This window comes from Drosophila sulfurigaster, chromosome 2R (genome assembly GCF_023558435.1).
Source record: "Drosophila sulfurigaster albostrigata strain 15112-1811.04 chromosome 2R, ASM2355843v2, whole genome shotgun sequence".
NCBI lineage: Eukaryota > Metazoa > Arthropoda > Insecta > Diptera > Drosophilidae > Drosophila > Drosophila sulfurigaster.
In genome coordinates this window covers 16,252,897-16,280,592 of record NC_084882.1, presented here as the reverse complement: position 1 = coordinate 16,280,592, position 27,696 = coordinate 16,252,897, and the positions used below count along the sequence as shown (strand labels likewise).

Sequence of the window (27,696 nt, the reverse complement as noted above, 5' to 3'; positions counted from 1 at the left end):
AAGTTTACACAGAAGTGGAATAGAGTATATAAATTAATTATTAATATATAATTAATTGAAATATTGAATTATTTATTTATTTATAGAAGTGCTTACAATTTATTCATATAAGCAACAATTCGAGTACTTTATTTTAAAGGCTAATAAAACATTTTTGCCATTTTATAAAATTTGCATTGAATCAAAAATTAAATTTCATTTAAGCGAATAACAAAATTAATTTATGTTATATTAGAAACTTTTGACTAAAAAAAGTATACACAGAAGTGGAATAGATTATACATTTTAATTATTAATATATGATATAACATAAATAATGGAAATTGAAATTAACACCTTTTAAACAAAAAATAATTTGAACAAAAAAAAAGAATTCATAGAAGAATTTATTGATATACTTCAAATTATTTGAAAAAAGAACAATAAGAACATATTGTCTTCATATCTTTATTATATCTGCGCCTTATTTTTTGCCAACTCTCTAACTTAAATCTATCTTTTCTCCAGCAAATCACTAATAAATTTTTGCCATATAACAGGTCGGCTGATAAGTCCCCGGTCTAACAAAGAAAAACACATTTTTTTGTCAAAATTCGATTTTATTATTCAACATAGTTCCCTTCAAGAGCGATACAACCATTATAACGACCTTCTAATTTTTTGATACCATTTTGGTAGTACTCCTTCGGTTTTGCCTCAAAAGAGGCCTCAGTTTCGGCGATCACCTCTTCATTGCAGACAAATTTTTTCCCTGCGAGCATCGTTTTGAGGTCTGAGAACAAGAAAAAGTCGCTGGGGGCCAGATCTGGAGAATACGGTGGGTGGGGAAGCAATTCGAAGCCCAATTCATGAATTTTTGCCATCGTTCTCAATGACTTGTGGCACGGTGGTTTTTGGTCAAATGTGAGCTAGCGCGGCACCCATATTGCACAGAGCTTCCGCATATCCAAATGTTGATGAATGATATGAGCAACACGTTCCTTTGATATCTTTAAGGTCTCTGCTATCTCGATCAACTTTATTTTACGGTCATTCAAAATCATTTTGTGGATTTTTTTTGATGTTTTCGACGGTAACCACCTCTTTCGCGCGTCCACTGCGTTCACCGTCCTCCGTGCTCATTTCACCACGCTTGAATTTTGCATACCAATCAATTATTGTTGATACCCCTAAGGGAGACTACGGAAACTTATTATCAAGCCAAGTTTTCGCTTCCACTGTATTTTTTCCCTTCAGAAAACAGTATTTTATCAAAACACGAAATTCATTTTTTTTCATTTTTTCACAATAACAATAGTTGCTTCACAAAAGACGCTCTATCTCACAAACTAATTGACTGACAGACGTCAAATTTTGACACGAATCATTTGAAAGTTAGTACTATACAAAAATAATATGAATTCAATACTAACGACGCCATCTATGTGTCAGACCGGGGACTTATCAGCCAACCTGTTATCTCTTAAAACTTCAATCAATAACATCTTCATCATAGCTTAGTTATATATTCACCGTTTTATTAGCATATGTTTACTTGCCATATTTTAACCGATATTCCCTGAACAATCATGTGCTTACAGCTGCTATAGATCATCCATAAAGCAACTCGAATATCTCATTTAGTTTCAGTCTTATTATGTGTTTTATTTGAATGTAAATCTATCAATATATGAACAACAGCTGTCAGTTGGCTCGAAACATTGACGTTCATTGATACACACATTGACCAGGTTATAAGCGGTTTATTGTGGCTCCAATGATTATTTATTGGTAGTTCGTATTTGAGGTACAAATTGGATGCAGGTGTGTGCGGTTGCTGTTCGGCATTGTATATTTTCCCTTTACTTTTTTGTAATTATTTAAAAATTAATTATACGCCACATTGGAAAGTCTACCAATTCTTTTTTTATTGCACTTCTTGCCGCCGTAGTCCTGCACATTTTTATGTAGAGAATGACAAGTTATTTACTTAAAAAGAAAATTTTAATATTTATGTGAAATTTCCTTTTAGCAATTCAAGAGTTTTAGTAATTTTAGATATTTTTACAATTAACATTGCAAAGAAAATTGATTTAAAATAATTGAACTTTTTCTTCAGCAACCTTTTCATCGTCTTTTTATATTTATTATTTAACCTTATTTCTATTTATTTTTGTAAAAGTTTGATCTCCATCTGTTACTTAAATTACTTGCTTTAATAGAGTATTTTTCATTCATTCTTTTGACTTCTGATTGCATTGGAAAAAATTAAGCTGACTCTGCGGGCATTTTTCGTGCGACGCGTCGGTTTATTTATTAAAAAATACTTTTCATTTATTAATAGTAGTACACACTGCAGCTTGCACAACAATTCTCGCCAGCACTTTTCAATTAATAAACGATGATAATAATGCTTTTGTGTATTTGATGCATAGTTCATAATTTACGATATAATACGAAGCGTAGCTAGAAAGAGACAGAGAGACAGAGAGAGAGAGAGAGAGCTGTGCTGCCAGGACAACGACAGGACGTGTGCTCCGTCCAGTTAGAGGGGCAGCAACAAAAACAACAATGTCAATGTCCTTCATGCCATTTCCGGAATGAGCCAAGTGAGATCGTGTGTATGTGTGTGTGTGTGTGTGTGTGTGTGTTTTAGACTCATAAAATTGTTGGCTATTTGAACGTTTTTGTGCTACCCAAAGCCAAGGCATTGAAAAATAAAACGCAGCAAGTGAAGCTAAGCCAACACACACACTCCCCTCTTCCCTCTCTTTCACTCTATCTCCCTCTCTCGCACTTGAGAGCCAAGTTTAGAAAAGGGTGCAAAAAAATCGTAACGAAAATAGGAACGAAATCAAGCGCTTGGCTGGAATTTCATACTGTTGGCATGGCATGTCCTTTTCCCATCTGCGAGTGTGTGTGTGTGTGTGTTATCCTTTGACAAGCAGCATAAGTGTGCAGCATTCAGCCTGCGACTGAACCGCGTGCTAAAGCTTCCTGCTCCTCTGGCTTCCTTCTCTTCTTCCCTCTCTCTCTCGTCTGCTGTCCACGTCGATGTGTTGGCCATTTTATTATATTTGCTCGCAGACATTTTTGCTCTAATACGAAAATGGGATTTTAGGATATAAAAATTATGATAGATTACCGCTGCACACTCTCTACCCCACCCACCCACACACACCCACACACACATACATACATATATAGTGTGGCACAGTTGTCGTGACTTGGCTTTGTTTGGCTTCCTCATTGCACAACTGCAGCCGCAACAGCAGCAGCGCAGCTGACGTCGCCGTCGCCGTCGTCGTCGCCGTGAAAATTGTGCACGGCTTAGCTGAAGAAGAAAATCATTTGATGATAAAAGTGGCCCCTCAATTGCTTTGTTGCTTGTTGCTTGTTGCTGTGCAGCTTGTCGACATTCCCGGCAAAAGGTTTTTATTAAATTTAAGTCACAAAAAAAAAAAAACGTTAACAAAAAATATAGAGAGAACGCGGTAAATTGTTTGCAACCAGCTGGCAAGCGGAAAATCCATCAAAGAGGCGTAATCATAATCCTTTTTTCCGATCGGAGCAACCGCATGTTATGCATTACTGGTTGCATAACTTCCAAAGGAAATTGCTTTATATTAAAATTCAACACTCATCCGTTTTAATACCAACTAAAAATCCAATTTAAAACAATAATATACATAAATTGCGTTTTAAGTATTTTGAAATTTTTTTAGTTTATTAATAATTCTTTTAGTGGACTTTAAAATTTTATTAGCAAAATATTGCAGACATTTGGTGGCGCCATCTATGCAGTAAGTTGCGTACTAAGCACGTAGCGCAGACATAAACCGCCCAGCAGCGCCATCTATTGACAAATAAGCGAAACAACTGCGATACACATCAAGTAGCGCCCCATACTTTGCACTAATTACAGGTTAAATGACTAAATACAACACAATTTCATTAATATTTAAGCAAAAATCCACATTAAGCAAATAAACAAATAAAACAGCAAAAAAGCAATAATAAATGCAGGCAATAAACAACAGTTTAACACACCTCTATCAAACATCATACAGATTATGAATATGCGAATTATGATTAAACGTACTTAGTCACAATGTTAACACGATTATTTAACAAATTTAAATTTATATCTCCATTTGTATCAGTATTTTAATTAGTGAGCTAAGCAAATATGACTTTTTCATTCAACAATTGCTGCTTTATTGTATTGTATTCTAGTTCAATGCGAATCTAACCATAAACCGAGTTGAGTTAATTAAAAGTTTTATGCAACTTAAACGACAACTAAATGAACGGCACAACATCCAAAATGTTGAAATCACAGATTGACAATTACGATTTCTTTTTTGAGTGTAGATTAGGCGACTATTCTATACTCTGCAACGTTAAGGAAAGGTAAAGGAATATTTCTAATGGTTGCTTAAATTTATTTATTTGTTTAGTATACATAAAACTAAAACTATAGAAAGAAAATATCAGCCAAAGCTGCCTTGGAGTTTTTAATGGGTTATCATTATTTTACTTTGCTAATCACCCAAAAGCTCTATCTCTCCCTCCCTCTCTCTATCTCACTCTCTCTCTCTGTCTATGATCCTGGCCTATGCCCTAGCATTAGGGTTCACTCAAGCGCGACGATGGTCAGTGCGTCGACAGAGTTGGAAGTTATTGTAAATAATTATGGTATATATATAACAATTTTTAATTAGCCGCACAGCAACATCAACAACAAAGACACAACACAACACAACTTCCAACTTGATGCAATTTGTGACGCTTTAAGGTCATTACGATTAGCCAACTGACCAAGTTGTGGAAGTGGAATAAAACCATAGCGTCTGAACAGCAGTCTATGCTCAACTACTGAGCTCGTAAGGCTGTGCGTCCAATTAAACAGCTGTGTGGCCCCAACAGACGTGAGTCACAGTCGTGTGTTAAGCAAACGCCAGAGTTACACCGATCGCCCCTAACCTCCCCTAACGCGCGTCAGCACCTGTCATCGCGTGAGAAAGACAGAGAGCAACAGAGAGAGGGAGCTGCTTAATTAAGCCGTCTCCCTTGCACAGCTGCCAGTCGCCTTCTCCTTTGACCACGCGACAAATTGTAACAAGTGGCCGCTGAACTGTGTTTTAGTTTCAATTTCAGTTTCAGTTTTTGATTCAGTTTCAAACGAACAAGAGCGCCGACAATCAGATGCGCACTTAATATAAACAATCAACAATTCTAATAACAGTTTGTGGCAAAAACGTTTTGTTTTCAATAATTAAAGAACTGTCGTGTCAACCGTGTAACTAAAACAAAAAAAAGTCATTTTATGTTCTCATTTACAAAGTCGTCTTTGTTTGTGCTTATTTAACATAGTTTAAGTGAACGAAATAAACGAGCTGCTTTAATTATTTAACATAAGCCTTTAAAATGGGCAATTCCAGTTCCATTTGTGCTGATCGCAATGCCATAAGGAATTTCGATGAAAACGGGTAAGAAGTGGGCAAAAAGGAGACAGAGCTAAACAAAGATAATACATACGAGGGCTGCACGAGAAGTTTTCAGCATGTTTCAGTTTTGTGTAAATCAAAGTAACTAAGAATACATTTATATGAAACTCATTGAGAAATTTTATATTAATAAACAATGTCAATAATTTATTTTATATAAAACTGAAGAAAATTTACTTAACAACTTAAAGTAATTTTAAAATTTATCCAACTAAGCACAAAGATTTACTTCACCTACTTCAAAAACTTAAATTCATAATTACCGACTGATTCGATTTGTTAGGAATTCTTATTTGTAAGCTTCTACTGTACTATTTAAAACAAATAAACTGCCAATAAATTCTGAACGATATTCATTTATAACTCGTGCCATAGAAACCTTTCACACAGCCCCTGCAAACAGTATTCACACACTTAACACATTGTGTTGTTTTCGCCCTTTGTCCGCCATCAGATAACCCAAAGCTGCTAGTTCCTCGTATTGTCATTAGAGCGTTCACTGAGTCCATATTAAGTATATAATCCTTACCACTTAATGGCGTCCACTGCAATTAGAAATGCTTGAGCTCTAAGTCCTCGGCACACACACAAGTGCAAGCAGTGTACAAGTGCCACGCCCCCAGCTGGACTGACCGTTGGTTTAAGTACAGAACTGGCAATTAACGTTTAACGATGCGATTTACCAGCGTTTTATTACTGATTTACGCGTGATTCACGGAACCCCCAAAAAAAAACGCACTCTTAACACCCTCAATACCTGCCCACTGTATTGTGGGCGTGGCCGGGCTGCGATTCAATTGTACAACTATTAAATCGCTTGGCAAACACGAAATAGTATAAAAAAGGTTACGATAGAAAGTCTATAGTTACCTTTACCTTGATCGTGAAATCCTCAATAACAAAAAGCAAAAACAAAATAACATGAAATATATTAAACCATTAATATTTATGAAGGTTAGACACATGTGTGTAATGTTCCAATTTATTTTACTTCAGTACTTTCAAATTTGTTGCATTCGCTTGCTGGGTCATATGTGAGACTGAATTGATTAAATTAAGCAAGCACTTAAATCCGAGATTAATCGAGCACACTGGAATTGAAATTGAAATAACATACGTAATATAAAATATGTTTGAAATAGTCAATGTTAGTAAATAAAGATAGCATTAAAATAGCTCAAATTTAGATAATATTAGTAACAACAGCATACTACATTATCTTTTCTTTATTTTGACTTTTTCGACTTTTGATTTCATTTTAAATTCTGTTTTGACAACTGCCCATAGTTAAGATAACGCAAATAAATCAAAAATATCAATGAGATATGTTTACAAGTCATTTTTGTAATCTTAATAGTTGTAAAACAAAAATATCTTAATAATATAAGCTTCTATAATTATCTTAACTATTTAAGATTTCACTTTCATCATCAATGAGACTTTAAATCTCATTACATGATTTCTAATATTATTTTTTAAAAATGTGATCAATTTAATTATTTGTTTTTAGTAAAATATTTAAAGCAAGTTTTTTAGAATTTAAATTTTCATACAAAAAATAAACTACCTGCGATATTAGAGAAGTAATTTCAGTAGCAGCATTTTAATGCATTCCGCATTCAACTAGATATAAAATTGCGATATCTTCTATATAGTATATATGTTGATTACATTACATTAACCCTTCTCCTACGCGACATATCGTAATCACAACGCCACTGATTATTTAGCAAATTGTTTATTCGCTCAAGCGTAATGTTTTTATACCCTGATTGATTGTCGTAAAATCGCACAGTTCTTATCAGTTCGATGTGTTATTGTCCCTTTCCTGTCTCTCTCTCTCGTTCTCTCCCACATCGTTATGCTAAGCCAGGCAAAGCAAATCACCGAGAAGCTCTACGAAAATGTAATAGAAACGAAGAGAAAAACAAAGGCGCAGTGACAAAAATTCCCTGTAATTGCTGTTCTCAGTTCACTTTGAGTGCTGAAACGTTGCAGTCTAGATAGAAAAAGTGCTAAAAACAAGAGCAATTAACCATCGATATTCAGGAATATACTACACAACACATTTAGTATACATTAATTAATTTATAGCCAATCAAGTGCAGACTGTTCAACTTATCTCAAGTGTTCAATATGTATTTCGCTCTGCGTCGTTTTTCCTCATTCGCGACCTTTGGACGACTAAAGAAGCTGTGAGTTAATATAGTACATACAATATATAAATATATTTGTTTAGCATTATCTCTCTCTAAAAGTGGGTGTAGCATTTTTGCTGATAACCAGCGTAAACACACAGTATCTTCTCAGTATTGCCTACTGTCTGGCCTTCTAGTCGGGCATCACCTGTTCCTCAAATTTTGACTGATAATTTTGGTTGTAATCAAAACAAAGTCAACTGCTTCAATAATTATTTGATAATAAATATGAGCGCAACAAGTGTTCGAACAATGTGAACTTGTATATTTCCATTGTTTATTATATGATTATTTTCAACCAACCGGTCATTCTATTTTAAGCACATTTCTCTTACGTAAATTTCATTTTCAATTACCATAATTCAACGAAATTGTCGACTATTTTGTTGTATGAGAACTTGTCAGCATGTTTGAATTCGCTTTTTAACTACTTCAAGCACCTTCAGCTCTCCCTCCGCTAACCCTTGTGGTGCTGTCATAAGTTGACAACAAAGCTCCTCACATAACATCACATCGACTACAGTTCTAATAATTAAATTATTGCGAGTTCCGCGCACTCTTTCTTAATGCCCTCCTGCTATCGTCTAACCCTTCTCTACCAGACACGCACTCTCTCACACTCCGCTTACTCACTCACGCTCTCTCCCTGTGTACTCTGTCTCATTCACAGCACGCCGATTTATCCAACGGCCAATAATTCCCAGAGCCCTTCCAATGGCCAAATAACACCGTATCATCGTCAGCAGCAGCAGCAGCAGCACCAGCTGAGTGCAAAAGAGCACGGCTACTACAAGACCACAATACCCGTTGGCAGCGCCGTCAGCAGCGGCAGCAGCAGCAGCTGCTCTCACTGTCAAACAGCTGATTTGTGCTCACGCGCACTTTTGCAAGAGAGCGCTTACAACAATAACAATAATAATAATAACATAAGCCCGCCACGACTCTCTCGCGCACACACGCACACACAAACACACGAAAGCACAAACCATTGTGACGATGAGGGCGGCGTTGCGACGTCAGCTGCGGCTGCGGCTGCGACTGCGAAGTGGCGCAGTAGTCGTGTGTGTAAAAATCATACGACTACAACGACAACAACGCTCGAATACGAACTTTCGAATTTTGCAAAACTCACAACACAAATCAGTACGCAACACAACGTTGACCAGGCAACAGCAGCGACATCCACAGTCCAAGCTTTGCCACCACCCATCATATCCTCGAGCCACTGGCAGCAGCTACAACAGAGCCTGCACGAGCTTCATCACCACCAACAACAACAGCAACAACCACTACTGGGAAACACCTTCAATCAAAGCCAACAACAGATACGCAACTACAGCAGCAGCAGCAACATGAGCAACGGTCAAGATCAACAACGGGATCGTCTGGGTCTCTGGGGAACCGGCGACAATGTGACCAGCGGCAATCTTTCCGGTCTGGATCGTCTGCATAACAAACGCTATGCCAAGGTAAGCGCGATGCCAAAAGAAATCATAGTGGAAAAATACCAGCAGAGAACAGCAGACCATTTTATTTGGGGTTGGTTTCGGTTAGGCACACACACACACACACGCACAGACACAGTGGCGCAGGCTGAAGCAGAGAAGCGTTAGAAGCAACTTGTTAGACTGCCGAAAAAAAAGTGAAGAGAATTTCACAGCAAATCAATATAAAATATTTTCGAAGTCAAGTATAAAAATCTTTTGGCACAGTGTATCAGCCCTTTCTGGGTAGAAGCTGTCAACGAAATTGGCAATGCCAAGTTTCAGCTGCTATTTTTATGCCATGTGCTTAAAAAACCAATTCATAAATAAATATTAAACGAAAATGTCAGCTGACAAAAAATTAGCTAGCAAATGTTGCCGGGGATTCAAATGACCTTTAGATGACATAGCCATAGTCATATTGTCCACACGCGCCGTCTAGCTGGAAGAGACCAAAGCTCATGACGCTGCCTCAGTGGTTTTTTATTATTTATTCAAAGAAATGTTGATGTCAGCCCGAGAGGCATAGAAAATCAATATAGTATAGAGCAGTAACTGACTGTTGTGGCAACGCGCGACGCGCTTTATAATTAAATTGACCCACTCAATATGTCGATAATTAAACTATCAGAAATGCTATAAAAACGCAGAACACAATTTTTAAACGTATATCGAGAGCATGAAATGTGCATTGCGTTCAAGTTCAGTGCCAATTTACAGATGCTGTTTAGTAGTTTTTATTTATTTTCCCGTTTTCTTCTCTGCTTTTTTTCGTATTGTTGTTTATCGCCTCATTCATGCAATGCACATTTGCATCGCTCGAGAGCCACTTTTGTGCTCAGAGAGCTAATAAAACGACACGAGAGAGCGAAAGCGAGAATAAAGCGAGAGAATAAAGCGCATAAATAGGGGTTGGGTTTGTTTGCCTCATAATGTGCTTAAGTATGCTCACATTATGCCATATCATTTCTTTTATGATGACTTTTGAGTCGTGACAAGTTCATTATCTATTTAAAGGTGACACAGCAGCTCTCAAGATTGCTTATCGACTTGTCAAAATACTCGACAAATCTTATTACACTTTGTTTTGAAATGCTTCTGAAATTATCTTTACACTTGGTACAAAAGGGTCTATTACTTATAGCAGATATAATGAAATGTGTTTATATTTTCCATGCAAAACTATTCAACGGAAAGTTTTTGCTATTCTTATCACATCGTTCTGCGGACTTCCAAACCGACAAGAACTGACCTACATTAAGGCATAATATTAACTTTTTTTCGTTGTCGTTGATTTGCAACCGCAACAACAAAACTTATTTGTTAGACGAACCATATATTTGTCTGGGCCGATGGAACAATATAAATTTTGTGCTAGACAAATCATTTGCATGTTTACTTCGTTTATCCGCGTGTCGCTGTCATTCGACGCGATAAGAAATAAAGAAGCAAAAGATAAGCAAACACTTTAACCGCAAGTCGAAGTGTGAATACTCTCTGCTGACGATAATAATAATAATTAATCTAATGAATTTGCTGTAATATATCTGACTGACCACAACACTTGTCTACAATATCACGCATACGCAATGTGAGCAGAGCTAGTGCTCTCATTTGAATAATTTATGCGGTCAATGGACACTGATAGTTCACTAAGAGTTCACTATGCAAAAATACTCGAGCAGAATGTATGTAAATACTTTGAGTGTAGCAAACATTTCTTACATCCTTTTGTGTTCATCATGAGCAAGAGACCTTTCACCTTTTGACAGAGGAAACAATTTGTAAGAAATTGCTGCTGTGTTTCTTTTGTTGCTCATGCGGCGGATGCTTTCGTCATCATGCCAGTTGATTGCCTCTAATCGCCGTCGGCTTGTGCCCTGATAATGATAATGACGATGATAATGATGATGATAATGATGATAATGCCAGACACCGCAATCATCAGCTGAGCGACCCATTCGTGTTTTTATTTTGATTTCTTTTCATAGTGTTTTGTTTGGCTTGGTTTTGTATTTTTGTATTTGGTTTTTTGCTCTTTTTTTGCAATTCGCTAAAAAATTGTATATGCGTAATCGTACCGTTGCGTATTACGTATACGCCGAGTGTGACGATGAAGCAAGCAGCACAAGCAGCGTTAGTTTATGAGTGTGTCTGTGTGTGAGCTACAGTTATAACTGTTGCCAAGCGAACGAACAAACGATCTCGCTTATCGTGCAACGCGCCATTTCAATGTCAATGGTGTCGTTTTCAACGGTGTCGCACTTGAATTTCACCAGCCTTCCGTTCGTCCCATTGATGACGTACCATAAACAAATGATATCTCCGATATTGCGAAAACACTTCATTTCCCACAACAGACGTGCCCCATATTTGTCGAGTGTTTATTGTTGTATTGCGGGTATTTTTGCTTATTTCTAAGAGTTCAATTAGCGCCTTTTAAGCCGACAGCAGCAATTTTTAAGCCGTCTCGTACACGCACTTTACACATGACTAGACTGTTTTTTTTTCCGGGGATATTCATTTAAATTGTTTCAACTGTTGATTAGATTAAACCCGCAATTTATTATAATTTGCGTGTAGCTTTCCAGTGTGTTCTATGCTACGTGTGGCGGAATTTCGAAATTACTGCGTGATTTGTCAGACAATGACTCGACTAAAACAAAAATTAAAACCCAAAACAATAGAGACTAGATTATGACGCACTCTTAAGCTACCTTTAAGCTGGTTTTATGTAGTTAGTTGGCAACTCGAAACTTGAGCTGAACTTTACCCTTTCGAGCTTCTCGAGAATGTCACGATCAGGTGTCAGGAATGCAGTTAACAGAAGAGCTTCTGCCTGTTGAACGTGCCCAACAACAGGTAGCTGCAATTTTTTAATTGCATAATTAATTGCGATTTCGAATGAGTTGCCTTTTGTTCGTTCATTGGCAACGCCCACAAGCCAGAGAGTTTTTTGTTTTGTTACACAATATAGCCTCAAAATATTACAGCAAATCTAATGCTCTAAACACTTTCAAAATATAGTAAATATATATTCGCGAATCATGCTGCATATTTAGTATTTAGTTGCGTATCGAGGCCAGCGCTGAGTCAGCATCAATTCGACTTTCAAATTGTCTGTCCCGGCGGCATTGGGCCCGGCATTCGTATTCGTAATCTCGACAGAAAAAAAAGCTAAGCTTCAGCTACAGATACAGATACGCCTAACCGAGTGCGTTCCATCTATATGGTTTGACTTTGAACTTCAAACATAACGCGACTGATCTTCATGCTTGTCTGCCTGACTGTCTGTCTGACTGTCTCTCTGTCTCTGTCTATGACTCGCGTGTCTATCTCTTTTTGGGGCAGGTGTGTGCCAGAGGTCAACTATTGACGACTTGTCAGCCTCAGCCCATGGACACACGCCACACGAGATCACGCCAGCGCCCTTAACAGGTTGTCGCTGGCGCGTGGCATGCAGCGAGCTCATGCGTTGTCTTGTGATTAGTTTTGAGCTTGGGTCACTCGATGATAGCGAACATAATCTCATAACGATTAAATTAATTGTCTGTTTTGTTGTTAATGTGAGAATTTATTAACTTTTGTACTGCATTAAACATTTCAAGCAGCGCTGACCTACAAAGATATTTAATTAAAGCGGTTACAATCACATATTGCGTATACGACCACAAATTATATTACGATTATTACGTATACGTTACCAAGAAAGCAAATTCTAAACCTTTGTTTCATATGCCTTATATATTTTCCGAGCACTTGTATAGCATTGTTGGAATATGATTCTTTACGATCATATTAAATTTCTAACAGACGAATTGAATTTTATGAATGGGACTATTAACTTCGTAATCGTTGTTCAGCAAAATATAATCTTTATATTAATAACAAATTATTATTTAATGATGACTTAAAAAAAAATAGCTTCAGAAATCTAATACTAATAACAATATTTTCATCATGCGAGATCAAAAATGGATTAGGTATGTTATTTACAATAATTGTAGCTTAGAATAAAATATTATAAAACAATAATACTATCAGAGCAATTTGAGTCAATTTTTAAATCAATTTACTATATAGAAACTTAAACACCCAATTATTTATAGGAAATTCCTCATCTACCATAACTTTTATATTACAAATTTTCTTTTTGAAAGCAGCAGTCACTAAATAATTCGTAAATTAGTTGACTAAATTTTACGTAGAGAACTTTTTTTTTATAAAAGTTTTCTATACAGTATAACGCTTTTGTTGGAAGACTTGTTATGGGAATTAATTCAAAAATTAAATGATTAATTTTTCACCCTACCAAACAATGTTTTAAGGAAAATGTTTCATTGAATTCTATCAAAATCTTTCTTATGCATAGGAATACAAATTTACTAATCAAATGTGTTAAACATAACACTATTTATGTACTATTTATTATGTATTAAACATAACTATGCTTAACAAATTTGATAAGTAAATGACAGTTATTGAATGTATAATCTAATCTATAACATAACTATGCTTAATAAATTTGATTCGTAAATAACTAACATTGATTCCCTAATCTCTTCCAGGGTTTGGCTTTCTCGCACGAGGAACGTCAGCTGCTGGGCATCCACGGTCTGCTGCCCTTCGCTGTGCGCAGCGATGAGGAGCAGGTGGCTCATTGCCACACGCTGCTGAATCGCCTGGAGAACGATCTGGACAAGTACATGTATCTGATTGGTCTCTCCGAGCGCAACGAGCGTCTCTTCTTCAAGGTGCTCAGCTCCGATATTGGCGGCATGATGCCACTCGTGTACACCCCCACCGTTGGTTTGGCTTGCCAGAAGTACAGTCTGGTGTTCCAGAATCCCAAGGGTCTGTTCATTTCGATCAAGGACAAGGGACACGTCTACGATGTGATCAAGAACTGGCCAGAGACCGATGTCCGTGCTATTGTGGTGACCGACGGCGAGCGAATCTTGGGTTTGGGTGATCTGGGTGCCAATGGCATGGGAATTCCCGTGGGCAAGCTGTCGCTGTACACAGCACTGGCTGGCATCAAGCCACATCAGTGTCTGCCCGTCACCCTCGATGTGGGCACCAACACCAAGTCCATTCTGGAGGATCCCCTCTACATGGGACTGCGTGAGCCACGCACCACTGGCGCAGTGTACGATGAGTTCGTGGAGGAGTTTATGCAGGCGTGTGTGCGTCGCTTTGGCCAGAATTGTCTCATTCAGTTCGAGGACTTTGGCAACGCCAATGCCTTCCGTCTGTTGAGCAGATATCGCGACAACTATTGCACCTTCAACGATGATATTCAGGGCACAGCTTCTGTGGCTGTTGCCGGTTTGTTGGCCTCGCTGAAGATCAAGAAGACCCAGCTGAAGGACAATGTGCTGTTGTTCCTGGGTGCTGGCGAAGCTGCTCTGGGTATTGCCAATCTCTGCACCATGGCCATGAAGGCTGAGGGTCTGACCGACGAGGAGGCCAAGTCCCGCATCTGGATGGTGGACAGGTGAGTCTGAAGTAAAAGTAATCATCGAAACGTCTGCTACAACATAAATCCTCTTTGCAGCCGTGGCGTGATTGTCCGCGATCGTCCAAAGGGCGGTCTCACCGAGCACAAGCTGCACTTTGCGCAGGTGCACGATCCCATCGACACCCTCATGGAGGCCGTGGTCAAGGTGCGTCCCAATGTGCTGATTGGTGCCGCTGCCCAAGGCGGCGCATTCACCCGCGAGATCTTGGAGCAAATGGCCGAGATCAATGAGACGCCCATCATCTTTGCTCTGTCGAATCCCACCAGCAAGGCCGAGTGCACCGCCGAGGAGGCTTACACCCACACCCAAGGCCGCTGCATCTTTGCCTCCGGCTCACCCTTTGCCCCCGTCACCTACAATGGCCGCAAATTCTATCCCGGCCAGGGCAACAACTCGTACATCTTTCCGGGTGTCGCTCTCGGTGTGTTGTGCGCTGGTATGTTGACCATTCCCGAGGAAGTGTTCCTGATCTCGGCCCAATGCTTGTCGGATCTGGTGTCCAAGGATGATCTGGACAAGGGCAGTCTCTATCCACCATTAAACTCGATTGTCAACTGCTCGTTGGCCATTGCCGAGAAGATCGTCGACTATGCCTTCAAGAACAAGTTGGCCACCGTGCATCCGGAGCCAGCCAACAAGTTGGCCTTCATCAAGGCCCAAATGTACGATCTCGACTACCCGCGTGCCTTTCCCGAAACTTATCCCTTGTAAATGGCCAAATAACGAGTAGAGATCGATCCTCAATCAGCACTTCATGCTCAGCAGACTTTCCATTCCATTTGGCCTTTCTTTGAGTTGGCGTACAATCGATCGATGGATCAAACATGCATATGTTATTTATTTTTCTATAAAAGAATCGCACATCCACCCCCCCTTCTTCTCTTATCTTGTATCTTATACTCCACATAAACCCACGAATTCAAAAGCTGTTTTTTATTTGCTGGTCAAAATCACCAAGAGAGCAAATGTTTTATGATGTTGATAATGAATGATATGTATGTAAATGGGATATTAATACTAGTTCGCTAGATATCTTTATATGTACTAAATACAAATTCTATGTAATCGTGAACACAAACTATGATAAGTAACTAAATATAATAATAACAAAAAATCGTCTTGAAGTTTATTTATTTAACTCGAGTGCAAGAAATACAAATTTATAATTTACAGCAATTTAAATCTTTTAAGCGGACTTTAGAAAAGCAAAAAGCCTGTAGGCCAGATTCATGATCTGTAAGATTAACATAATAATATAGTTAATTCCTTAAAGAGCATCTTCTTCGATTACCTGCGAAAAATGCACCATATTGAGCTCCATCAAACCAAAGGCATTTAATTTTTTGGTACGCTGCGTATACTTAATCCACATTAGGATCAATTTACGTGTTCGCTTATCGCACACATACCAGCTCTGATTGTAAAGGATGCCATTCAACTGCGAGGACTAAGAAAAGAAACTGAACAAGCAAATATAAGATATTTATTTATAACTTACGGCCTCCTCCAGCTGTGTGCCACGAAGGCAAATTTCATAGGTAAAGGCCACCAAGGCCACGCCCACCATCAGATACCTTGACTTCATTATAAAATCCTGCGTCTCTGTGACTAAATACAAATGAAAACATATAGCTGCTGCGGCAACTAAATCGGTAATCATGACGGACAAATTAAAGATGCTGTTGAACTTGTCGCAAAACGAATTGAGATATCGATGTCGATGAATCAGGCGACAAAACTGTTTGTAGATTTCAGAATGAGCTTCAGTTGTTAAGTCAAGAGTCTGCAGCTGCCAAGCCAAGTCATCCAGATGCATTATGATGTGTAGAATCATTGTATTGAATATAGTATCAAAGGTGCAGAAATAGGCAGTTCCACTGCACGAACACATGATATCGTAAAGCCAGGCCAAGACATATAAATTGTGATTTTCCCGAATGCCAAATGGCAGCCAACCACCCAGAAGTTGTTGCTCCTCTCGGATGGGTCCATTCACATCTCGGGTGAAGGCGTAGACAATGGGAGGCACAGCACAGAAACCAACTATGGCCGATTGTATGATATACGCCACATAATTATAACGCACTTGAAATCGTTCGAAAATTTGGGGAGCACGCATTGCTTGTTGGGCTGCTAAATCATGGGGAAATTCTTCGTCCAAGATATTGAGAAATTCAAATATATCGGCGTGCTTGACATAAATCATTACACCACGTACTGTGAAGAATATACCGATAAATAACACTGGTAGATTGGGATTAGATGGTAGGCCTAGAAGCACTCCTCTAACCACGTCTGTGAATATGCCAGCGAAAAAACAAACATGAAGGACCAATGTTCCATAAAATACACTTTGTGTTTTATTACACAATCGACCGAATTCGTCGCGCCCGATATGCATATGTTGCAAGCAGAACCATTTCTGAAACTTTAAAAATCGTAGAAACTGTTCAAACTTTATGGGTTCCATTGTGCAGGATTTGCGAAACGTTTCGTTTTATAAAATAAACTGTATGTTTGTCTTGTGCAAAGAGCCTTTATATGCAAAATACGACACCATTCCTCAATTGACTAATTAAGGCCTATAAGGTGGTCTAATTAAATAGGACTTGGCAATTTCGCAATATAATTATTGGTTAGCGGTAAAAATAAATTGCATAATAACGTACGTTCATTGTAATTTGAATCCAATTGAGTAATTATAGCTGCAACACACAGTTGTACTCAATATGTGCTTTAGATTTCAAATTTGACATCCTTGGAAATTAAATAATTCAAAATTCAAATTTCAGTTAAACGATAACCATTTTCGCGGCCGAAATTATCGATATCGAACTCAATTTTGCGCAAACACTGCTCACCATGCGCCCTTCGCTCTCTTAACGCTCACGTTTGTTTTGGTTACCGTCATCGTATGTAAATGCCGTATGTTAGAGAGTGACGACAACACACAACACTGCGCTGTTCTATTCTCAGTTGCACTGCAGCCCTGGTCATTGTATTTCATATGAGAAACGTAAATATTGTTGGTCAAAAAGAAATTGCAATAAAACACTTAATAATAGTGCGCAGCGATTGCACAATAAATGGATAGGTTAAAGGTGAGTGGCATGCATTAACTTAGCTGTTCATCTATATCTTATCTTATGCAATTGCAGGAAACGCTGGGGCGACGTCAACTCGCCGATGAGCTGAAGCAAAAACAGGTGAGTGCCGTGTACAAAAATTAATGAGGTGCATGCAACTAAACTGAACACCTTATTAGGCCATAACGGATCAGCTGCTGCAGCGCATACTCTTCTCGAAACGGCTGCTGGTGGATCATGTGGAGGCACTTGAACAATGCATGCAACAACAACAACTAGCAACTGCAACAAGCGGCAGCAAGCTTCAGTTGTTGACCACGAGGAATGCTTGCATTGTCCTTGGCAGCACAGTTTTGGAGCATCTGATAATGCCACGAGGCTGGCGTTTGATGCTGCTGCCCACTGTGCTGCTAAGCGGCACCTTTGGCGCATTGTATGCGGTTAAAAATGTGTTTGTGTGTCGCAATAAGATGGTAGAACGCAAGCTGGAGGAGCTGATCAAGACCATCGATGAGTTTGGCAACTGCATTCGACGCAATATGACTTACTTTCAGGAGATTATTATCATGAAGCAAGCGGAGCTTATAGAGTAATTGTAGCAATCTTATATATCCATAAAATCTATTTCAATTGCCCATATTTTGTAGATCCCGTCAAATTGAACGCGCCTGGGATTGCATCACGGCGGCCAAGGAGGTGACCGAGATACTCTACGATGCCACGCGCAAGCTGGAAGTGGACTATCCGCTACACGCCAAGTTTGGCGCCTTCTACGCACCCATGGAAGAGCTGCGCGAGTGCGAATACTTCAAGAACAATGTCACCGATTACAGCCCCAAGCACATAAAGGTAATGAGCCAGAGAGTGAGATATACGCTAACCGCTTTTAGGGAATGCTAGTGTGACAACTTCCTTGATGGACTCTCATCCTGAAACTATCTACATATATTGTTATATTTTTCTCTTAAAATAAGTGGAATTAACCTATTTTAAGTGAACATTCCATTTAGTCGGACAGAAGTATTATGATAACAAGTGCCTTGCCTAGAAGGTTATCCGATTCTGTTTGTTATTCGATCATTAACAAATTTGCAGAATTCATTAACATTAGTATTATTAATACGAATACCAAAATTTAACATTCAAGCTCTAAAAATACCAAAAATGACTTTCTGTCCGTTACATTTCCTATCGACACAAACTTATATAAATTTAGTGGCTCTTATGAGAGTTGCACATTTAAACGTAAGAGTTTACTAATCTGCTTACTTTTACAGGACTTTCACAACATATTTGCCTATGTGCAGTCGCAGTATTTGCTGCGCTTGGCGCTGTCTATAATGACGTTGCCCTCGATCTCGCAGCTAAGTTACGATCTGGTTAAGATCGACAATCAAGTACGACAGCTGGTGCAGGAAGAGGAGCAGCACTTCAGGAATCTGGGTCTGACCATGCAAAACAAGAAGCAACTGGAACTGGATCAGTTGCATGCCGCCAAGGCGCAGCAGCAACAAAGCGGACCAATTCCCCTGTTGCAACATTCATCGCTCAAGCTCAGCGCCTGCATGGTGGCAGTGGCTGGCGAATGCCAAGCCTTGGATGTCACGCTGCAGCAGCTGACAGCGACGGAGGCGGCGAATAAAAACAATGCCAAGCAACTGGTGGCTGTGGCAAACAATATGCGTGGCATTGAGAATGCGTTGGCCGTGTGCTGTGATGATTTCCAACGCCTGATGCTTGTCTACAACAAGTTTCTGCACAGCAAACTGGACTTGGACGTGGAGACGCCGCGGCCAAGCAGTCAGCCTGGAGCCAAGGACGAAGAGTTCCCCGAAAGCATATTGCGTGTAGAGTTTTCCCAGCATCCCAATGAGCCGCAGAAATGCGACGACTTCTATGCCTACATGTACGATGAGCACGAGGCGCAACCCTATGAGGACGAACAACAGGCACCGTATCCCACGCCCGAGAAGGAACTGCTCAACTTTGAGAAGCGCATCACGAAGGGCAAATTCAAGCCAGTGCTGCGGCAGCTCAAGGATCGCATTGATCCCATTCGCCAGGTGATGCTGGAGCGGGAGCGTGAAGTGCTCACTGCCAAGGGCATCAATGTGGACGAACTGTTTGGCAAAATGGAGGAGGTTGAACAGGAGCAGCAACTGCAGCAGCAACAGGATAATCGCCTAACTGAGGCGGCAAGACAGAGCGACTATGATGGCTCTGAAGATTCAGAGTCAGATTCGGCTGACGAGCTTTACAAGCGACGCAGCAAACAAAACAAAGATCGCGACAATTTTGCCGAAATGCGACAATTCTTGGCACAAAAACAGGCTGTGAATCTATTCAATTTGGATGGTGGCCAGATGCCAAGACCGCTGCCGCCGTTGCCAGCTGCAAATGAAGAGGTGCTGGAAAGCGAATGCTAGACATATTCACCCACAACAACAACTCACAACAATTACTCATATTATCTCCTCTGCCTTTGGTTTTTATCTAGAAATATTTTATGCGATAAGAGTCGAAACAGCTGCAAGCAGCGATTCGCACATCGCGACTTCTCCTCGACAACAATTTGTCATCAAGTTTGTTCTGTTTTCTCCTTGGTTTGCGTTGCGATCTTTTGCTGTACAAACAAAAAGAGCCTAGCAAAATTATTAAACTTATACACGGAATAAAATACAGCTGCCTATTTTTATGAAACACATTATTCTGAGTAACTGAAGAAACTAACATTTTTACCAACAGCTATAATGATTTCATCATGCAATAAGACTGAATTTTTAAATTTAAAATGTAGAACAGATTTAGTTTTGTCAATTTATAAACGGATTTGCCTTAAAAAACTGAACGGACAATTGCTAGACTTCAACGATTTTGATTGGCTATACTCTTATCATGCAATAAGACGATATTTACAAATTCGAACTGAAAACAAGTTTCAATTTGATGATGGGTTGTGTATAAAAATGCGTTTTATTTGACAAATTATAAACTATCGAAAACTTAAGTACAATACAAACAGCGAATGGCAACACTAGACACTACGGATGTATGCTTGGTGGTGGCATGACGAACTCCTCTCGGATTCAAAATATATATTATGTACAGCACACTTTCGTGGACATCTTTGGCTCATGTGGTTCAAAGCGCATCGAGAGCGTTTCAGGCATTTGGTGCACCCGTTGTGCCAGCTCCTCCAGCTGCAGCTGGGTTACCAAACTTACTGGTCACCGAGACCGGTTGCAGTTGCGAGAACGCGGACAGATTGCTGCCCCTGACGCTGGTGTAGCGTATGGGCTGGACACCGTATTCGTTTCCCTTGAGACGACGTCGCACACACACCACGATGAAGCCAATGATGAGGCCGGCGACAACCACGACGCTGGCAATGATGACGGTGAGAATGATGTAGCGACGTCGCAGAAAACGCGGTGGATCATCCTCGACAGGCTGATACTTCTTGGGTATGACCATGTTGCAAATACGCTCAGCAGTCAAATTGGTGAGCGGAGTTCCAGCCAGCAAATATGGTGTGGTACAGCGCGCCAGAGTCTCCTGGGATTGCAGCACCTGGGGAGCGCCAGCCAGCTCCAAGGTATTGAACAGTTCACAGCTGCAGTACCAAGGATTGCCGGCAATGGCCAAACTACGCAAACGTGGCCAAGTTGTTGCTGTGCTGTTGCCACTCACGTTGAGCGCCAGCGTGGTCAATGCATTCTGTGAGATGTCCAGCAGCGTGAGATTGCGACTCGCCAGCAGATCCACAAACTCAAAGTTCTCCAGCTTTGGATTGTGTGCACAGTGGAGTTGCTCCAAGGCAGGCAGCTGCAAGGCGCCCAGCTCAATGCTGCGCAGCATGGGCAGATTGCTGATGTTAAGGCGACGCAGTGCATCCAACTGCCGGAAACTGTGTGCATCGATTTTGGCCAGTGGATTGTAGGCCAGATTCAGTTGCTGCAGCGATTTGCTCAGCTGTCTTATGGAGGCAGGCACAACGGCGAACTCATTGCCCGAGATGTCGAGTATGTGAAGACTGTGCAATGGGGGAAACAAATCAATTGACAATGTGACCATCTGATTGTAGGACAAATCGAGTCGTTGGAGATTGGGAATCGCTGCCAGCGCAGCTGTCGTCGCATTATCCAAAACACTCAGTTTATTGGAGGCCAAATTAAGTTTGCGCAGCTGTGGCGTATGCTCGAAGAGTTTGCGATCCAGGCGAGCGATGCGATTGTGACTGAGATCCAGATCCTTGAGCGCAATCGGCTCATACTTGGTGCTGTTAAAGGGGCCACGAAACAGTTCCGGCTTCAGGGCATCATCCGCAATCTCGTTCCAACTCAGATACAATGCCTCCACATTGGGCACGTCCATGAAAAGTGGCGCCTGCAACTGTTGAATGCCGCAGTGACGACACGAGAATGTCACAGCCGCCGTTGTTGCCGGCAACTGTTGCAGCAGGCGAATATTGTTGCCGGAATACGAGGCCACAACCTCAGTGCCCGTGTCCTGGGTGTCAAAATTTGTGGGCCAGCGAGCGAGAATATGCTCAAAGTTCTTCATGGCACAGTTGAGAGTGTAGTGCACCCGATTGTTGTCATCCTTCGTTGAAATGCAGACGCAAGTCGTGCAAATGTCGGTCACCGACTGGTAGGGAATATTCTCGTACTGCCCACTCACTGTACTTAGCAGCAGGGCTGTTGCATTTAGCAGCTATAAAGAGAAAAATTATTCATTAATATCGAATCTTTTCATATTCATTTTATGCTTAAGGAAGAGGTTCTAAGATCTGTACTCTCTTGGCATCATTAGGTTTGCTAAATTTTGTAGTGATTAATATACATATAAAATATTGCAGATACCAATTAAAATCAGTTGCAGATTATTGTTCAGTTGTATAACGCTTTTTCTTTTTATAGTACCATTAAAATTCATTGGAAATAACAGTTGTAGGCATTTTAATTTGAATTGATTCCTTAAAGGGACGGAAGATCAGTTGTTTATGTAGGACATCTCAACTAACATTGATCTGCTTAATTTTTTATCTTTAGCTTCTTAACGAACCCATAGATAAAATTGCGGATACATGTTGCAGAATATTATATCATTTTATTAAAAATATTAATAAAAATATTATATTTATTAAAAATATTATTACTCCCAGCAGGGCAGCCCTTATAAATGGGTTCCGATTCAAAGATATTTTACCGCATGATCGCTAAATAGTTTACAAAAATCTTTTCATCATCAATTTAATTTGCACTGCAGTTAATTTTAGCTTATTTGTATAGAAGAAGGATGTGCAATTACTGTGAATTTTTGTATTATTTCTAGATAATGAAGTGAACAACTTTGGAACACGCAAAAGTGTGTTTGAAAAAATGCAATTAATTTATAAGTATAAAATTCAACTTTACCTTTTCACAAAAGGTATAAACTTAAAAACGTAAAGAAGTATGTTTACCTATATATAGTATTTTCATAAATCAACCCGAAAGAAAGCTCTACTTATGTGCATATTAAGGTATTATAAAATATATTGATAATCATTATTATTGCGACAACTTTGCTGTCCTATTTGCCGTAAATCAAATACAGCTCGTGTTGCAATAGTATCTTTTGGATCTCTATCTCACTCTCTCTCATAAAAAGGTTTCCCCAACCCGAAAGTATCTCTCTCTACATTGAAGTTGTAGATGTAAAAATATATAGGTATTTGTATGTATTATTTGGGTGCTCCAACCACAAAACAATTTTTTTGCGATAAGATAAGGATAACGTTCGAAATTTAAGTAACTTTTATTCACTCACCAGCAGCAACAATTTGTGCCTCATTTTGTACACGTTGTCGACGTTGCCTTTGTGTATTTTCTTTCGTCTGCTGGTTTTATGTTTATTTCTCGATAATTTTTATATGTATGAAATTCCAACACACGTAAAGCGCACTTGCGATATTAATTACTGAGGCACTGCTCCAATTGCATATGGTTTTGATTTTCAAAATTATGACCGTTTAATTCGAACAAACACCTTTCGAAGACGAACTGGAACTAAACTAATGAATCAAAGCGCAACAAGCGGTGGTTGGCATATTTATATTTGTTTTGATTAGATATCAGCTGAGAGAGCGAGCACAAACACAAACCGCTCTCTCAGTTTTACACTCTTTCTCTCTCTACCTTTCCCACACTCACTTTCGCTCTCTTTCACTGAAGCTGAAGCCGCAATGGTTCTACTTGGAAGAAGCAGAGCAAGTCTTGAGCGAGTAAAAGTGAATTAGATTTGAGTCATCCACATATGGTTTTGTATTCCTTTGCAAGGTCGTTTTTGTTGATGTTCGCTTCCTCTCTCTTTCGCCCACAGCTGCAGACTGTTTTCGTATTCCAATTTGAGTAGTCAGCACACTAATACACACATTAAGAATGAAGCTGATAAGATAACGGGACTGCGCTCGCAGTTGACTCAGCTTAAAGATTGAGAGTATGTGTGTATGACGGAGATGGCGGAAACTACTAAAGATCGGGAGATTTGGCCTCTCTCACCAATTAGACTGCTGAGCCAATTGCAGCAGCCAAGCAAGTAGCCGACCAACCATGTGTCACTAGGTTTCATTGAACTTTGCGCCTCAATTTATGCTTACATATGGAAGACATTTATACATCCAAGCACATGCACATGTGTGTGTGTGTATTGATACAAATTGAGCTGTTCAGCGTTGTACAGGCAAATTGATGGGGGCAGCCGAGTTGAGATGAGACAATGCAAACAAATGTTTGTGGTCGCATCAAGTGGAAATTGGTTGCATAAACAACTTGAACAAAAGGACAGACAGACGAAGCGACACTTGTGAGTCATTCATTCAGTATTTGTGTTATTCTTTAATTTCAAATTTCAATATTTTTCTTATTTGTCAGCACAAAGCACTTGCGAGTGAAAGAGAGATAGAGAGAAAGACAACAACACTTGAGTGTGTGTGTGTGTGTGGAGTCTTTGCCTTTCGACTTGCAAATGAAACTCGTTTCTTTGTTGTTGTTGTCTGCACTTTTGCAGCTGCCGCTGGATGTGAAATGTTTCTTCTCCTGCTTTATTCTTGCCTCTCAAATCTCAAAACGCGACGAACTGAACTGAAAGCGAAAACGAAACGAAAAAAACGCCGTCGATCGTTCGCCGCCTGTTGCTCGAATTGAACTGAAACTGGAAATCGAGGCGAGTCGAGTCGAGAAGCAACTGTGGCAAGTCATTCCCTGCCGCAAGCTGTGGCCATCGATTCCCGTTCCCACAAACTTGCCCCCAGCCCCCTTGACCTCCCATAAAACCGGTCGTTGGCCGAATTTGAGACTGTGGCACGTTGTTTATGCCAAACGATGATCATAGTTAATGTGTGGCAGCTGTGTCGTGTCTTTTTGGCCTCTGACTGTAGACGGAAATGCGCGCGTCACGACTTCCGCTGCATGCCCCAACTGCGGCACAACTTAAAAGCATAGATTGGTTGGTAATTAAGAACAAACATTTATACACAACAATATATGTAACTATCTATTATGCATATAGTAATCAATGGCCGTGGAGAATGCCGCAAATCCCAAGCCGCCAATGACGCCAGCCTTGATGCCAGCCCGCAGTCCAATCAAACCGCCTGTGATGCCACCAGCGTAGGTGCCATTGCGCCAATCAGTAACGCCACGTTGCTGTAGAGGATTAGCAAAGTTTATTTGATATAACTAATTTACACGAAGGGATACTCACGCTCTCGATGGTACACTCAACTATGGAAAAGACAGCGCCAATCAAGGCAAAATTCTTGGCATACGAATGTGTTGTGGAACGCATTTCACGGAAGACTTCGCGTGCCGTCTGCTTCTTCTCATTGGCAAAGGGATCAGCCATGTTAGGATTCACAGAAGCCGTAAACAGACCCAAAGCAGCGCCCAAGCCATAGCCTACAAGGGATCAAGAGGAAATGCATGATGCAATTACTTAAATAAAATTTGAATTAACTTTACCCATCACACAGGCCATTGCACTTTTGAATGCACAACTCTCTACGGCGGTTTCAATGAGCTTTTGCTCATTTGTTTTGATTTGCACCGGCCCATTGTTCTTAGGAATTACGATATTCTCGCGATATCTGTTCAGGTTGCCCACAAAATGCATAGCCATCCTGTCTAACTCGGCGGTCTCTATTAAATGCGGTTTGCTGGCTTCTGCGGCCTTGGGTTCAGCATTGGGTAGCATCGACATGATTTATGTGCACTTTATCTAGCGTGTTTCATACAGCGAAACTGTTAAATAACTTGTTTTTTTAAGCCGTGTGTTCCAAAATAAAAAAAATTATAATTGTTATCACATCGCCAAACAGCTGTGGCTGCCGGCAGAGTTGTCGCACATGTTGATATTATCGATAACATGTCACTTCAGCAGTGTGACCCTCTTAACGGCAAATTAAAAAATGATCTATGATTTGCGATTTTTTAGATTTTTGTTTTTGAAATTCGAATTAGTGCGAAAAAATATCAAAATGATGGTACGATATTTTCGAAGACGCTATTAAACTTTTCAAAAAACCTCAAAATGGAATGTATGGTATATTTATTTTTGAAATCCTACGTGCGGTCACGCTGCAATTGATAACGCATTGCGCTCATCAGCGCAATGAAAACAAACAAATCTAATTGGAATTATTATGTTTATAATTTATTTTTATTAGATTCAAATATTTCGCTGCTTTGACTTAAATATTAAATTTTATTGCTATCACAAGTTGATTATACACATACAATATACCAAAAAAAGGAAAACATGCAGGAGTTGCACTTGTCTGAATGAAGAAATTATCTGAATGCAAAGAATTTTTATCTTTGGCCCGATTTTGTTCGCGACAAACGCTAATTAAAAGCATAGAGTAACAGCAAAATGACACAAAAGCCAATTACTGCGCCCAGAATTAACGAATCACGTCGTTTTTTGATGTTAATGCGCTGTATAAGACTGAAAATGAGATAAAAGAGTTAAATAATGATCAAAAAATTAGTTTATCTTTTCAATTACCTATTTATCAATGGGAATCGATTGGAAATGTCATTGAAACGCGTCTGCAGACGTTTAAAAGCCTGTCGTTGAGCATGCAGATTTTCTCGTGTCTCGATGGCAATGTTGATCTGATCATTTACCATATTGCTGGCGCTATGCAGATGTCCACTCTCCTTCATGTACATCTCACGACGACTGAGACCCGAAATAGATGGACTTCCACTGCTCGTCGCCAGCCCCGATCCACGCAACAATTCCTCGCGCTCGATGCGCATAGTGTGATTGGCATAGATCTTGTTAAACTCCTGCCTATAGCCTTGGAGTATCTCGCGATGGCGTTGCAACGTATGCATTGCTGCGCTGCCGGTGGCAGGCAACTCAGACATTGATTCATTAAGCGTTGACAACTACAATGAAGTGGAGCATTCTAAGATAACAGAAATATCCAATAGAATATGCTTTACCTTGTCAAGCATTTGCTCTATTTCGGCTGATAGCGAGTCAAAGACATGTTCGCCCAGCAGAGGTGATGTGTCAGAATTGCTGTTGCCGCCGCTGCCACTGCTGTTGTTGCTGCTTATGCTGCTGCCAGCTCCAATTTTACTGAATGCCACAAGTTTGAGGTCAATCTCATTTTCCAGTGTACGCGCCTGCTTGCGCAGCACTGTGTGTGTGTTTTCAAATATATAAACCAATGTAGAACTTAAATTGTGTAATTAAACTTGTTCATAAATACCATCATAGCTAGAGACAGCCATTTGCATTTATATCCAGTTAATAAATTTCGTTGCAAAAACAATGGAATGAGCTGTCTTGCTGCCAGGGCTACAATGCGATGTTTTGGCTGATTTGGTGCCCTGGCACACAGCATAAACAGGCAACAGCTG

At 39.9% G+C, this 27,696-nt stretch overlaps 6 protein-coding genes and 1 long non-coding RNA gene across 8 annotated transcripts; 3 read left to right on the top strand and 4 right to left on the bottom strand.

Annotated features, from left to right (window-relative positions):
- The first annotated feature begins 5,197 nt into the window (after positions 1-5,197).
- Positions 5,198-15,534, top strand: LOC133839605 (NADP-dependent malic enzyme). The gene is made up of 4 exons (XM_062271225.1): positions 5,198-5,471; positions 8,358-9,156; positions 13,740-14,668; positions 14,729-15,534. The coding sequence occupies exons 1-4, from the start codon at positions 5,410-5,412 to the stop codon at positions 15,402-15,404; spliced, it is 2,466 nt and encodes an 821-aa protein (XP_062127209.1). The 5' UTR covers positions 5,198-5,409; the 3' UTR covers positions 15,405-15,534.
- A 14-nt stretch (positions 15,535-15,548) lies between these two features.
- LOC133839610 (odorant receptor 88a) lies at positions 15,549-17,221 on the bottom strand. The gene is made up of 2 exons (XM_062271230.1): positions 15,985-17,221; positions 15,549-15,927 (listed from the first exon to the last, which is right to left on the bottom strand). Exon 1 carries the CDS (start codon positions 17,161-17,163, stop codon positions 16,177-16,179), a length of 987 nt encoding a protein of 328 aa, XP_062127214.1. The 5' UTR covers positions 17,164-17,221; the 3' UTR covers positions 15,549-15,927; positions 15,985-16,176.
- A 196-nt stretch (positions 17,222-17,417) lies between these two features.
- LOC133839607 (uncharacterized) lies at positions 17,418-20,479 on the top strand. The gene is made up of 6 exons (XM_062271227.1): positions 17,418-17,605; positions 17,670-17,794; positions 17,852-17,899; positions 17,959-18,368; positions 18,427-18,628; positions 19,057-20,479. Exons 2-6 carry the CDS (start codon positions 17,780-17,782, stop codon positions 20,203-20,205), a joined length of 1,824 nt encoding a protein of 607 aa, XP_062127211.1. The 5' UTR covers positions 17,418-17,605; positions 17,670-17,779; the 3' UTR covers positions 20,206-20,479.
- Positions 20,480-20,733: 254 nt separating this feature from the next.
- Positions 20,734-23,832, bottom strand: LOC133839608 (leucine-rich repeat-containing protein 70). Its single transcript, XM_062271228.1, has 2 exons — positions 23,591-23,832; positions 20,734-22,492 (listed from the first exon to the last, which is right to left on the bottom strand). Exons 1-2 carry the CDS (start codon positions 23,612-23,614, stop codon positions 20,942-20,944), a joined length of 1,575 nt encoding a protein of 524 aa, XP_062127212.1. The 5' UTR covers positions 23,615-23,832; the 3' UTR covers positions 20,734-20,941.
- Positions 23,833-23,978: 146 nt separating this feature from the next.
- Positions 23,979-25,488, top strand: LOC133839613 (uncharacterized). 2 transcript variants are annotated; one of them, XR_009894109.1, is made up of 3 exons: positions 23,979-24,625; positions 24,694-25,271; positions 25,331-25,488. It is a non-coding gene; the product is annotated as an uncharacterized LOC133839613 (long non-coding RNA). The 2 variants fall into 2 exon arrangements; XR_009894108.1 differs by having other exon boundaries at positions 24,024-24,625; positions 24,694-25,267.
- On the bottom strand, positions 25,265-26,172 carry LOC133839612 (mitochondrial import inner membrane translocase subunit Tim22). The gene is made up of 3 exons (XM_062271233.1): positions 25,783-26,172; positions 25,526-25,719; positions 25,265-25,467 (listed from the first exon to the last, which is right to left on the bottom strand). Exons 1-3 carry the CDS (start codon positions 26,018-26,020, stop codon positions 25,312-25,314), a joined length of 588 nt encoding a protein of 195 aa, XP_062127217.1. The 5' UTR covers positions 26,021-26,172; the 3' UTR covers positions 25,265-25,311.
- A 285-nt stretch (positions 26,173-26,457) lies between these two features.
- Positions 26,458-27,688, bottom strand: LOC133839611 (Golgi SNAP receptor complex member 1). The gene is made up of 4 exons (XM_062271231.1): positions 27,546-27,688; positions 27,274-27,473; positions 26,828-27,216; positions 26,458-26,767 (listed from the first exon to the last, which is right to left on the bottom strand). The coding sequence occupies exons 1-4, from the start codon at positions 27,571-27,573 to the stop codon at positions 26,665-26,667; spliced, it is 720 nt and encodes a 239-aa protein (XP_062127215.1). The 5' UTR covers positions 27,574-27,688; the 3' UTR covers positions 26,458-26,664.
- Between the last annotated feature and the right edge of the window lie 8 nt (positions 27,689-27,696).